The 13102-nt window shown below is 45.7% G+C and overlaps 1 protein-coding gene across 1 annotated transcript in view; it reads left to right on the top strand.

Annotated features, from left to right (window-relative positions):
- Positions 1 to 11656, top strand: part of MRM3 (mitochondrial rRNA methyltransferase 3) — a 12805-nt gene extending 1149 nt beyond the window's left edge. Inside the window, exons 2-4 of the mRNA XM_044676309.1 lie at positions 2597 to 2841; positions 4250 to 4417; positions 10483 to 11656. Of these exons, the coding sequence (XP_044532244.1) occupies positions 2597 to 2841; positions 4250 to 4417; positions 10483 to 11075 (1006 nt within the window). The 3' untranslated portion in view covers positions 11076 to 11656. The remainder of the gene's footprint in view (positions 1 to 2596; positions 2842 to 4249; positions 4418 to 10482) is intronic.
- The last annotated feature ends 1446 nt before the right edge of the window (positions 11657 to 13102 follow it).

Genomic DNA, 13102 nt, shown 5'->3' with positions numbered 1-13102 from the left:
CCCGCCCCATGTCTGGGTGCCAAATTTACAATCTAGGCATGAAAGTCAACCCAATTAGAAAACAAAGCACATAGCATGAGCTCATCACAAACTTCCACCAGGAAGTCCTCGGGGAGTGACTCCTCTGGAGGTAGATTTGCCTAATGGTTTTTCTTCCTTGAGATAAGAGGCCTCCCAGCTCACTGGGATGGTGGCAGTAACAAAATGCCCTCGAGGTCTTATTCTGTAACCCTAAACAGCCTTTCATTCCCTAATGGGGTCTAGGATGGATGTCCACCCTGAGAAGAACAAATTCATTCTTTTTTATTCCACACAAATGGAAGTATCTGAAACATCAAACTGAGCTCATCTTCCCCCTCCCAGCAGTTCTCTCTACTTCTTTTTACTGTTGAGGGCACCTGGGGCTTCCAGGGTCCTGGCTTCCAGCCTTGGTGTGATGCTTCTTCCATGCCCTCCCTCCCAGTCTTCCTAGCTGATCCTATTGTCCTTCCTCCACAGCCCCTGTCCCTTTCCATTCTTCTCTCCCATAGGCTGCCAACTACAGGCAGGCCCCTCATCACCTCATACCTGGACTCCAAGCCTCTCCCCACTCAAGTCCACTTCCAGATGCCAAAATTGAGTTTCCTGTGGTTCAGTTCCCTCCCTCTCCCCTAAGTTGCAGTGGCTCTCTGTTATCTGCATGACCAAAAAATAAATTCATCTGCTTGTTTTTTAAAGGCTTTCACAACCTGATCTCTCTTGCCTTTTCCAGCCTTCTCTCACTTGACTCCCTTTTACATACTGTGGTTAATGACTTTGTCTTTACTATACCTGGAACTAGACTCTCCCATTTCTGGACTCCATGCCTTTTTATTGATTGTTCCCTAGCCCCAGAATACCCTCCCTCTCACCTCTGCCTCCTGGTTTTTCTTCAAGATGCAGCTCATGTCCCATTTTGTCCCCAAGGCCTTCTCCCCACCCCCCTTTTACACTCTGTTTAGCTTGCTGATACATACAGTTATTTATTTGCATGTACCCTTTTGGATGTGAACTTCTTGTCTCCCTAGTGCTTAGCATATAATGAATGAATACTTAAGAAATACTTCCCTTTCCTCTATCACCTCCCTTGGTCTCCTCCAGGAGCCTGAGGCAGTGCAGTGGGGGATAGAAGAAGCACAAGATAACTAGTCTAGGATTCCCTCTTCATTAACTAATACAGAAACACTCTTTGGAAGACAATAAAATAAATATTTTTTATTTCCCCAGATATCACCACATTAAATTAGTATCTATTTCACCAAGCATCATTTAACCTTTTTTCTTTTTTTTAGGCTACTCCTCTTTAATCTTTTATATTCTTCTTTATTAAAAAATGTCTTTCAGTGGCAGCTGGGTAGCTCAGTGGATTGAGAGTCAGGAGGTCTAGAGATGGGAGGTCCTAGGTTCAGATCTGGCCTCAGACACTTCTCAGTTGTGTGACCCTGGGCAAGTCACTTGACCCCCATTGCCCACCCTTACCACTCTTCCACCTAGGGGCCAATACACAGAAGTTAAGGGTTTAAAAAAAATGTCTTTCAGAGGACATCTAGGTGGCTTAGTGGATTGAGAGCTAAACCTAGAGTGAGAGGTCCTGGACTCACACACTTCCTAGCTACATGACCCTGGGCAGGTCACTTAATCCCCATTGGCTAGTTCTTACCACTCTTATGCCTTAGAACCAATACATTGTATCCAAGACAGTAGGTAAGGTAAAAGGTAAGTAAGTTAAAAAAAGTGTTATTCATTAAAACGTTTTCTTAAGAAAGCTACCATATAAAAAAGACCTCTTTTTCTCTAAAGGGCAAACATTTTTAAACACTAAATTTGTAATTTTGTCCTAAAAAAATGAGATATTTTGACTTTTTAAATGTGATACTTTTGCATGGTTTGGAAGCTTCTGACATTACTACAGTGAATGATGCAAAGTACATAGAATGATTTATAATTTTCTTAAGCTCCATCTTAAAAACCAGAGATCTCTTTACCATTATAGTTGAAAGGAATCTTAGAGTTCATCTAATCCCAGAGGCATAAAAAAGTTCATCAGATGATAAGAGTTGGAGTGGTCTTAGAGGTCATCCAGATAGTCTACCCTCTCATCTTATAGATCAGCAAACTAAGGCCCAGAGAGGTTAAGAGGCTTATCCAAAAAGCTGCATGTCCAGGAAAGCTGGAGTTGGGATGTGAATCCAAGTCCTTTCACTCCCTATCTAGCAGCCTCCAGAAGGGAGCTTCTGAAAGAGTGTGTGCTGGAATTCTTTGTAATTTAATTAATGTAACAGAGTTGTCCATTGTGCATTTCACCATCTATAGACTCTTCTGTAATGCTCCTCAGTTCCCAGCTAATGAATCCTCCTGTGCCTAAGTACAGAAAAGTTTGAGAGCTTCTCCTCCACATATTAGAGCTGAGAGGGGTCTTGGAGCACTTGTCTATTCTTCCTCATTAGATGTGAGTTAGTTAAATGGACACCCATCACTTGTGGAGAGCTTGTCACTTTTTATCACGATAAGAGCTGGGTGTGCCTGTGTTCTGAAGAGGTTGTCAGTTAACTTACAGTTTGTTTCTTTTCCTCCTTAGCAAAGTGATGACAATTGTCAAGTCCAGGACATTCCGGGATAAGCAGGGGAAGATCTTGTTGGAGGGCCGGAGGCTGATTGCTGATGCTCTGAGAGCTGGTGCTGTACCCAGAACAGTCTTCTTTAGTCGGTTAGAGTATGTAAAGGAGCTCCCTGCTGATAAACTAAAAGGGGTCAGCCTCATCAAGGTGAAGTTTGATGATATCAAGGAATGGTCCGACCTTGTAACTCCACAAGGAATAATGGGTCAGTGGTTAATGTCTTTGTAGCAATGGACATCTTAGCCTTTTGTGACTTGCCTCAGTCTCATAATGCTTAAAGAGAGTCTAATAACTTGGCTGAGTAGATCTTCCAAGAATGTGGTACTCAGAGGAGATTCTCATCCTATTGGCTGCATGCCATCTCTTGTTCTGGGAGCCAAAGTGAAGGCCACACAATCATGGCCCCTGGAAAGAAAAGGGCATAATAGTCATGTGCTCTCGCCCAACTCATCTCTCTGGGACTCCACAGACCAAAATTCCTTCCCTGGCCATCACTCTTTAGATATGTTGTCTTTTTCTGTTAGATTATAACCTCCTTGAAGGCAGGAACTCTCTTGGGTTTGCATCTGCTTTGTAGAGTGCCTGGCACATAGTAATTGCATAATAGATCCCATTTATTCTTGATTGATCTAGCTAATGGCTGGGATTATTAACCATGGGCCTGACTTCTTTAGACAATGCTCATCAGAAGTGTTTGCAACTTGACAAATCTACCCACCTTATAGCAAAGCACCTCAATCTTCTACAGCCCTTTTCTATCCTTGTCTTATTCATGGCTCCACTCATATCCTAGACCAGTGATGGGCAAACTACTGTGGCCCCCTGAAATGTTCTGGCCGCCTGACATTCCTAACCTGATGAATATAAGGAGTGGGATACAATACAATGAAACTATAAAGAGTTGCCTTAGAAACAGACTGATAGATGAGCATTTCCTTTCCTTTGGCCCTCTCTTTAAAAAGTTTGCCCATCCTGCTCTAGACTGTCCTGGCCAAATTCAGACTTAGTCTTCTCTAGAAGTCTTGGGACAGATGCCTCCTTACTCCCTGGCTCATTTGCCTCCCACCCTGGATGCTGGCTGAGGGCCTCCTGAGGCAGCACAAGGCCTTAGTTTTGCATCAGCTTAGGTACCAGCAGGTCTGTTTATCTTCTTTCAGACTGAGCTGAGGATAGGCTGGGTGTTAAAATATCTAGGAAATACCAGCCTCCTGGAGTTTTGTGCCCGAGGGCCCACCTGGATGTGCCCACTAAAGGTGAACTCTGATGCAGACTTGCTTATCTAACAGGGAGCTTTGCAGACAAGCTCCCTGAGGTGTTTCTGCGAGGCAGAACTTTTTGAGGAATTTGGTGGGTGTTTGTTGGAAGAAGGGAGCTGGATGTTTAGAAATTTTAGACCTGGAATTCAAACTCTCTGTCCCAGGATTCTGCTTAACACTATTATCTGCATAAAGGGGAAGCTGGGGAAGCTGTGAGTCACATGATTATTGTTATGCCAGGCTTGGAGGGAGATGTTTCAAGCAGTTCAAAGAAGGAGCATCATTCTCTGTGCCAGTTACTAGCCAAACTGGAGGGTCCAAACCTCAATCAGGTGAGCTCCTATTTTGTCCCCTTAGGGATTTTTGCCAAACCTGACCATGTTAAGATGAAGTATCCAGAGACCCAACTTGAGTATTCACTGCCCTTGTTGCTGATTTGTGACAATCTCCGTGATCCTGGAAACCTGGGTACCATCCTGAGGTCTGCTGCTGGGGCAGGCTGCCAAAAGGTGCTTCTCACCAAAGGTAAGGCTATTTTTTTATCTGGAGTCTGAGACAGGGCCGGAGAGCAGCTTGCTTTCCAGTGACTTGAGCAGCCAGCACTTACAGAGAAGAGAACTTAGACTAAATTGGTGTTATAGAGATAAAAAACCAATTGTAACTGATGGTTTTGCATTTTTTTAAGGCCCAGAATCCATTTTCAAATAGGATAGACTCCACAAACTTCAGATGATAACTAGCCTGTATAGTCCCATCTTTTAAGGGAAGGTGAAGACACTTAGCTTTGAACAGAATCACCTCAGAGTTACAGAATAACATAAAGAGTTGGGAGGGACCTCAGTGGCATTTAATACAAACACCTTCATTTCATTGATGAGGAGACTGAGGTCCTGGAGAGGTTGAGTGACTTTCCAAGGTCACCTAGGTTATGTGAGAGGTTGGATTTGAACCCATTTCCTCTCACTTCTAAGCCAGTACCCTTTTCCCTGTACCGCCTTAGATTATGATGACATTTGGGAGAAACTACTGCACTTAACCAACCACACCCATCTTTAGACAGGGCATGAATTGACATTGGGACCAGTTGCTGAGATATGCCTTAATTGTGACTTGGAAATAATTCTATAATTACATTGTATGTGGAACAAATTTAGTTACTGCCCTTGCCACCTCTGGGATTACTCTGGTTTTTTTCCTGTTTTAGTATTTCACATTTTGAGAAAGAAATTTTCCTTCATTGGAAAAAGAAAAGCTTGAATCCCCACAAATCCCAACTGGTGTTCAAGTTGATAATGGTTTATTGGCTACAATGCAGAAGAAGGAAGTTCTGTTCACCAGAATTTTATTTACCATGTCAGGAATTTTGGGCCTTTCTTCAGTCTATTGCCCTCACCCTCCTCCTCCTCTTCTTCCCAGCTACCTCATTCCCCAACCCCCAGGTCTGGGGAGGCTTTAGAGATACCACCGAGGCAACTCTAGTATCTGTGACTTGAGATGGGGAGCCCCACATGGCAATTGTGGAGGCCACTGGAGAGCTGTCTGCTTAGGTTGGGTCAGTGTTGGCTGCTTTTCCACCTCTTTGACAGATGGAAAACCTTTAAGGAGTAGACATGGTGCTGCTTTAGCTCTACCTTCTGCCCCTTATCACATGATTCTTCTGGATTGCCTGGTTGACTTCTGTGGTTAATATGGAAAGATTTTCAGAAATAATTGGTGAAAATAAAACATTTCTGAGGTACCCACTTTGAATCCCTCAGACTGGCAAGATTAACCAAAAAAATGGCCATTGTTGGAGGCATGGGGAAAACGGGTAGAGCTGCGAGCTGGCCTGCCTATTCTAGATTTGGAATGTGCCCCCAAAGTTATGAAATTTTACATAGTCTTTGGCCCAGCTATAGTGCTGCTAGGTCTGTATCCCGAAGAGAACAAAGAAGGGGAAAGGGCCCAAATGAACAAAAATTAGAGCAGCTTTTTGTGATGGCAAAGAATGGGAAAATGTTGGGGAGGCCATCAGCTGGAAAACAGCTAACCCAGTTGTGGCATATGATTGTGATGGAATACTATTGAGTTGAGGGAAATGATGTAACGGCTGGTTTCAGAAAACCTTAAGAAGACTTATATCTGCAGCTGGAGTTAGCCAAGCCATGAGAACAATCAATACAGGATTAACAACACTCAGAATACAAACAACTTTGAAAGACTTAGGAACTCTGGTCACCACAATGACCAACCGTAAGTCTAGAGGACTCCTGATAGAACATACTGCTTCCCACCTCCCGATAGAGAGATGAAGGACTTAGAGTGCAAAAAAAAGGGCCTGTTTTAGTGGCAGGAATGGAGAGGTTCAGCCCTCCAGAGGAATGGGGGGAAAGAATCCTTTTTCTAGTCTGAAACCATCTCCTTCATCAATTCTTGTAATGCAGTAGTATTCCGTCATATCCATGTACCACAAATTGTTCAGGAATTCCTGGTTTGATGGATACCCCCTCAGATCTCCATTCTTTGGCACCTCAAAAAGGGCTATAAATATTTTTGTATATCCTCAGAAGTTATTTTGCTTGGGATTACTCCTTCCATCTAATTACTCCTTCTCACTCTTCCCTTTTTCCAATTGAGTGAAATGTATTTCTGTACCCAATTCTGTGTGCGTATGTAGTTTTTCTCCTTTGACCAGTTCAGATGAGAAAATGAGGTTCAAGTGTCAGCTGATCTCCTTCTTCCTTATTTATGTAGGTTTAAAACTTGATTTTTTTACACTCCGATTATTGAAATTTATTTTCCCTAACCTTCCTTTCCCTTTCCCCTGTCAGTATATTTTTCTTCTTTCTCTTTTCATTTCTTTAAGATCATCAAGTCATAATAGAACCCCTCTCAGTCCTTCTGCCTAATTAGAGTCTATATGACTGTGATGATAATAGAGTTCAGAGGGAACATACATATCATCTCCCCATATTTGAATTCAAGAAGTTTATCCTGGTTTAGTTCTTTTGTGTGTACCTATTTATGTTTCTCTTAACTCTTGTGCTTGAACTTAGGAGTTTCTGTATAGCTCTGGGCTTTTCATCAGAAATGCCTGGAAGTCCTCTGTTTCATTAAAGGCTCATTTTTTCCTCTGTAGGATTAGAGTTCATTTTGCTTGGGAGATTCTTCTCATCTGAAAGTTCATATCCTTTGCCTTCTGGAATATCATATTCCAAGCTCTCTGCTCCTTTATTGTGGCAGCTGCTAAATCATGTCTAAGCCTGACTGTGGCTGCTTAGGACTTGAATTCTTTCTCTCTGACTCTTTGCAGTATTTTTTTTTAACCTGGGAGCTCCGCATCTGGGCTATAATGTTCCTGAGAGTTTTTGTTTTGAACTTTCTTTTAGGAGTTAGTCTTTTTATTTCCACTTTAGCCTCTGGATATAAGAGGTCTGGGCAGTTTTCTTTCTTTTTTTTCTTCAAAAATATTTTCTCTTCCCAATTATACATTGTAACAATTTTCAAAATATGTTTTCTGAAATTGAAAGATCTAGATTGTTTCCCTCCCTTCTATCCTCTCCCCTCTTCGAGATGGTAAGCAATTTGATCTGGATTATACATGTATTATCATACACAACATACTTCCATATTGTCATTGTAAGAGAATCCTCATATAAAACCAAAACCCCCAAATAAAACATAAATGAACTAATGTGGAAGAGAGTCTGCTTTCGTCTGCATCTGACTCCAAAAGTTCTTTCTCTGGAGACAGATGGCATTCTTTGTCACAAATTCTCCAGAACTGTCCCAGATCATCGTATTGCTGAGGGTAGCTAAGTCTTTCGCAGTCAATCAGCATACAATATCGCTATTACTGTATACGATGTTCTCCCAGCCCTGCTTATTTTGCTCTGCATCAGTTCATGTAGGTCTTTCCAGCTTTTTCTGAAATCATCTTGCTCAGCTTTTTTTACAGTACAACAGTATTCCATCACCATCATATACCACAATTTGTTCAGTCGTTCCCCAGTTGATGGACATCCTCTCAGTTTCTAATTCTTTGTCACCACAAAAAGATTAGTTATAAATATTTTTGTATAAGTAGTTCCTTTCCTCTTATTTTTAGATCTCTTTGGGATACAGACCTGGTAGTGGTATTATAAGATCAAAGGATATAGGCACAGTTTTTATAGTCCTTTGGGCTATAAATTGTCTGGGCAGGTTTCTTGACAGATGGTGTCTAGTCAGAGAACAGCTTTGTGAAGTGGGATCCTTGTGTCTCTAGTAGAAGGCATTCCTCACTCTTCTTCCCATTAGCTGTGTCTTGCTGTGGAACTATTTCATTTAGTAGGGCGGAGACAGACAGGTAGGAAGCAGTTTCAGGGAGCATAACCTCAGGCAACAGAAAAGAGAGCTGCTTGGGGATTGAAGAGAACATTATCTCTTGTAGTCCAGAGTCAAATTGTGAAGAATCAATCCAGGGAGCCCAGTAGAATGACCTACCAGAAGAGGCCCTGAGCTCAGGAGAGAGAACCATGAGTAGACCAGAAGAAGAGAAAAGACACGGAAACCCCAGAGTATTGGAACTATGAGTTCTTTTGGCTACTTGTGTTCTCTCTAAGCATGCATCATTCCCACTGTACTTTCCTGGTGAGTTCTATGTATTTTGGGGGGAACATATATACCCACTGTTTATGGGGGGACGTTATTTATACTATTGTGCTTAGTGTGCTCTTTTAGTAAATGATTTGTTTTGAAGGAAAAAAGAGAGAAAGGTCAGTGGTGTCTAAGCTGTTTTTATGGTCCTGGTATTCAGGTAGTCTGATGATTCTTAGTATTTTTCTTCTTCATTTGCTTGCCCAGGTCAGTAGTTTTTGCTAAGAGATAAGTACATTTTCTCTCTTTTTTTTTTTCAGGTTTTGACTTTGTTTTAATATTTCTTGTTGTCTCATGGAATCATTGGTGTCTATTTGGTCCATTCTAATTTTGAGGTGCTTTGTTGCTTGAGCACAGTTTTATAATGTCAAACTATTCATTCTCTTTCCAAATCTTCCTTTCCTCACCCATTTCATTTCCATTTTTTCCCTTCTAGAGCCCTCATTTTATTGATAAAAACATTTTAAAACTCTTTTAAAATTTTGGTTCATCTTTTCTAGGAATTCCAGTAGGCTTTGTGTGCAAGCTGTGTTTTTCTTTGAGGTTTTGCTTGCCACTGATTTAGATCTGTGATGGGCAAACCACAGCCTGCGGGCCAGATGTGGCCCCCTGAAATGTTCTATCCAGCCAGGCGACATTATTCCTAATCTGATGAATACAATGAAACTTTGAAAGAGTTGCCTTAGAAACAGACTGACAGATGAACATTTCCTTTCCTTTGGCCCCCTCTTTAAAAAGTTTGCCCAGCACTGGTTTAGAGTCATTTTCTTCTGGGTTAGTGGCATGAGCATCTGTCGCCACAGTGGTTGGAGAAGTTGGGATCCTTTTTCTTTTTACTTATTCTTCCATCCTCCTTCCTGACTTTAGACTTGATTTTAGTGCTGGACTAAATTTGAGCATTTCTGGAGGGGAGGCCTGGCTTGGTCCTCTTGTCACTGCATTCTTGGGAGTTTGAGAGTCTTCATGTTTTTAGGGACAGCTCAGACTTCCAAAGTAGTTCTGGGGCAAAGTCTGCCCCTTAGTCCAAGTTCTGCAAATTTCTGATCTGGGATTGGGTCTGGACAACAGAAGATGCTGCTTGATTCTGCCTGTATCTACCAGTTACCTGGGAAACTCTTCTGGTATGGAAGGACAGAACTGCAGTCTTCACTTTGGTGTGGGATTCCTGCCCTGATTATTCCTGTGCAGGCTTCAGTCTGGGCTAGAAGCTGGAACTGAGACCTGCTTCTGCTCCTAGCTTCTTCACTTGCTTTTTTCTTGGTTCACTGGCTAGCCCCTTCCCTTGGCACAGAGTCCTTCCTCAATCCATCCTGAATCTGACTTGACATTGGGCAGTGGATGCCATTTGGAAATTTCTGTACCCTCCATGAGGTCCCCATGCCTCAGTGTGGGTCTGGGACTTTCTGTCCCCACACCTCAGGGCTTCAGAGAACAAGCTTTTGTCCAGCCTGTCCACAGAACTCTTTCTCCCTATGCTGACCTGAGCTGGAAAAAGAACTGTCCTTTGTCTTGGTTTTCCCCCTCAGGATTTGGTCTAAGTCTGGGTGGGGGTGGGGAGGAGCTGCTCCACCATCTTGGCTCCACTTTTGTCTTTCTTATAGATGTCTCTGTGAGGAAGTTGCTGAGAATTACTACAAGCCCACATTTGTGGACCCTTGTGAGATAGGGGTAGTTATCCTCATTTCACAGAGGACTCTAATGCTGAGAGGGTGAGAGCTCTTCAGTGGGTGTCACAGCTGGGATTTGAACCAGGGCCTGTCCCAGGATGAAGGACACTCACTACCTCTTTGCTGAGATCCTCTCTGAGCAGTGGCCCTTTTGGGGCTTGGGCATCCCTGGTGCCCCTGAGAGGCCAGCTAGCAGGAAGGAGGTGCCCATCAGGAATCTCCTCTTGTTCCCAGGCTTTTTGGATTGACTCCTGAAGCTCCCTAATCAGTTGGGACATTGCTGAGTTCTTCCTTTTCCTTTTTTAGGTTGCGTGGATGCTTGGGAGCCCAAAGTGCTCCGGGCTGGCATGGGGGCTCACTTCCAGGTGCCCATCATCAACAACCTAGAGTGGGAGATCATTCCCAACTATTTACCCCCGGATACCAGAGTCCACGTGGCCGACAACTGTGGCCTCCACGCCCGGGCCCTGGCCCAGAGGGCTGGTAAAGCCAGCGACCAGGGCCGGGCATGTGACCGGCGCTTTCAGAAACATCGCAAGTATGAGGAGGTGGATGGCCCGGAGGAGGAGGACGGCCCGGAGGAGGAGGTGGCCTCAGTGCCAGCCAACAGCTGGCTCCCGGAACTCGAGGTCCAGGCTTATGATGCTGCTTGGACAGATGCTCCGGCAGCTTTGGTGATAGGTGGGGAGACGCATGGGGTCAGCTTGGAGTCGCTCCATTTGGCCGAAAGTACCGGAGGCAAGAGGCTGCTGATCCCCGTCGTCCCGGGTGTGGACAGTCTGAACTCTGCCATGGCTGCCAGCATCCTGCTCTTCGAGGGGAGAAGGCAGCTGCGAAGACTCCAGGAAGAGCGGGCGGGAGCCTGGCCCGGGAGGCACACCTCCCCAGGCCTGGGGTGACGGCGGCCTCGCGCCTCCTCTCCTGCCCTACTCCATCCTCACTTTGGAGGAGTTCAGAGGGGCCACCGTGACTACCGGGCCCTGCCTCGATTTCTAATGATCTTTCTTTCCCAGCAGTCGCAGCCTCTTGGGTGGGGGAGGATGGGCTGGAGCCCCCACTGCTTTTCTGTAGCTCCCATTATCCCTCCCTCCATCAAGCCAGCAGGGGGCAGCCGCAACAATGAAAGTGGGGAGGAAAGGCATCAATGTTTAAACAGGAGACCCCTGCGGCATCTGCTGTGTTTGTAGTTTAAAGTCAAGGAAAACACGGGCTTTGGACAAAGGCTCCTCCCCATCGAGCTGGAGCAGGAACCCAGGAAGCAGACAGTGCTGTCTTTTGGGTGCTCCAGTGTAAGAAACAAACTCTTGTATCCTTTAAAGATAGCGAAGTTAGAAAATGGAGCTGGAGTGGGTGGTCCAAGGGGCAGCAGGAGGGGGCTCAGGCCTGACCTCCCCCTCTCCAGGGAAGGGCCTTTCTGGCCTCCTGGGAGCTTGGGGAGGCTGCGGCTTAGCACACTGCATTAAAATGACTTTGTTCTGGCGCAAGTCTCAGCGGCTGATTTGACCTCTGACCTAGTGCCATGGGAGTTGCCAGGTGGAGACTGCCAGGAGGCTAAGGAAGGGCTGTGTGCGGCTCCCTGGCCAGCTGCTCCGGGGATTGGGGCTCCGTGCGGGGCTTTGGGAGCGCTTGTTCAGGCCTCAGACACAGGACTTCTTTAAATAGTGAGTTTGAATGGAACCGGCTGATGAGAATCCTTTCCTTCTGGTTCAGCCCTCCTCGAGGGTATGCTGGGCATGTTTGTGTTTCTGCAGCTTCGCTGCCATCCTCCCTCTTACTTACCCCCGCAGAAGGCTGCTGGGGAGAGTGTTTAGCCAGGGAAGAGGGAAGCTTGAGTTTTGGCATTCGCAGCTGAACACACCGGTTCTTCTCCCTTGTTTACCCACCAGCTCCCCTCCAGGGGCCCTGCCCTCCCTAAAGCATATTATTTTCCAGTGAATTTGCAACAACTCAAGTCACCATCCCTTTCAACTCCCTTCCAGTCCTCTCCATAAACAAAACTAGATGATTTGAGGATATGCCAGCAGCTTAGATGACTGAAAACTAGCCCTGTGCCTCCTCTCCTCCCTCGGAGGGATCCAGGCAAGGCAGAAAGCCCAGAGGGAGGGTAGTCAAGGTCCTGGAAATGTGGCTCAGGGCTTTGTCTTTCTCATTTAATCGTAGAATCTGGCGGATGGAAAGGACCTCTTTGTCTCTCTAACCCCAAGGGAATAGCACAGCTATCTAACCTCTGGCCTCCCCACGAGAGCCCGCCGCCCCGTAAGGAGAGTGCTGACTGCTAGAAGTTTTTCCAGACGTCAAGTCTAAAGTGGCTCTTTTGCAACTTCTACCTGTGACCCCTGTGTCTGCCCTGAACTCCTTGGCTAGCCCTTTTGAGCTTCCCTCTTGTGGCAGCCATCCTGCCCAGCCCAGTTGGGTGAAAGGAATGGAGCCCTTGTTCCCTTGCTCAGGCCAGGGCAGAACAGATGTGGAAGGAAGCCTTATGGCCCCCGAGAAGCTGAGCAAACCCAGGCTGAGCCTCTGGAGATGGTCTATAAGGAGTAACATCCTGCTTGTACCTAAAGAGAAGGAAGATCCCTCAGAGGCCCCATGTCCTGGATTTACCTGACTGAACCTTAGACATAGGCCACGCACGGGGCACTTGGTTTTCACCAGCAGGCTGAAGGCGGGTGGACTGTAGTGATGAAGTAACAGCCTGTCTGACGGGTGCCCCCGCCTGGCTCCGCTCAGGACTCCAGGGGCCTAGTGCAGAGGCCAGGGGGAGGCTTGAGGCGAGTGGCCATGAGCTTCCCAGGCAGCATGGTGGGCTGCGGAGCAGCCTGTGTCACGCGAGGGGATTTGCCCTCTGATCACAGCTGCGCCCGCTGCCCCGCCGGGGGAGGACTGCTGGATATTTAAGCCATCGCTCAGGGCTCAGCTTTGATGGCTA

Source organism: Gracilinanus agilis, chromosome 4, assembly GCF_016433145.1.
Source record: "Gracilinanus agilis isolate LMUSP501 chromosome 4, AgileGrace, whole genome shotgun sequence".
Taxonomy (NCBI): domain Eukaryota; kingdom Metazoa; phylum Chordata; class Mammalia; order Didelphimorphia; family Didelphidae; genus Gracilinanus; species Gracilinanus agilis.
The sequence above is the reverse complement of the archived record's forward strand: the minus strand, read 5'-3'. Positions and strand labels throughout refer to the sequence as shown.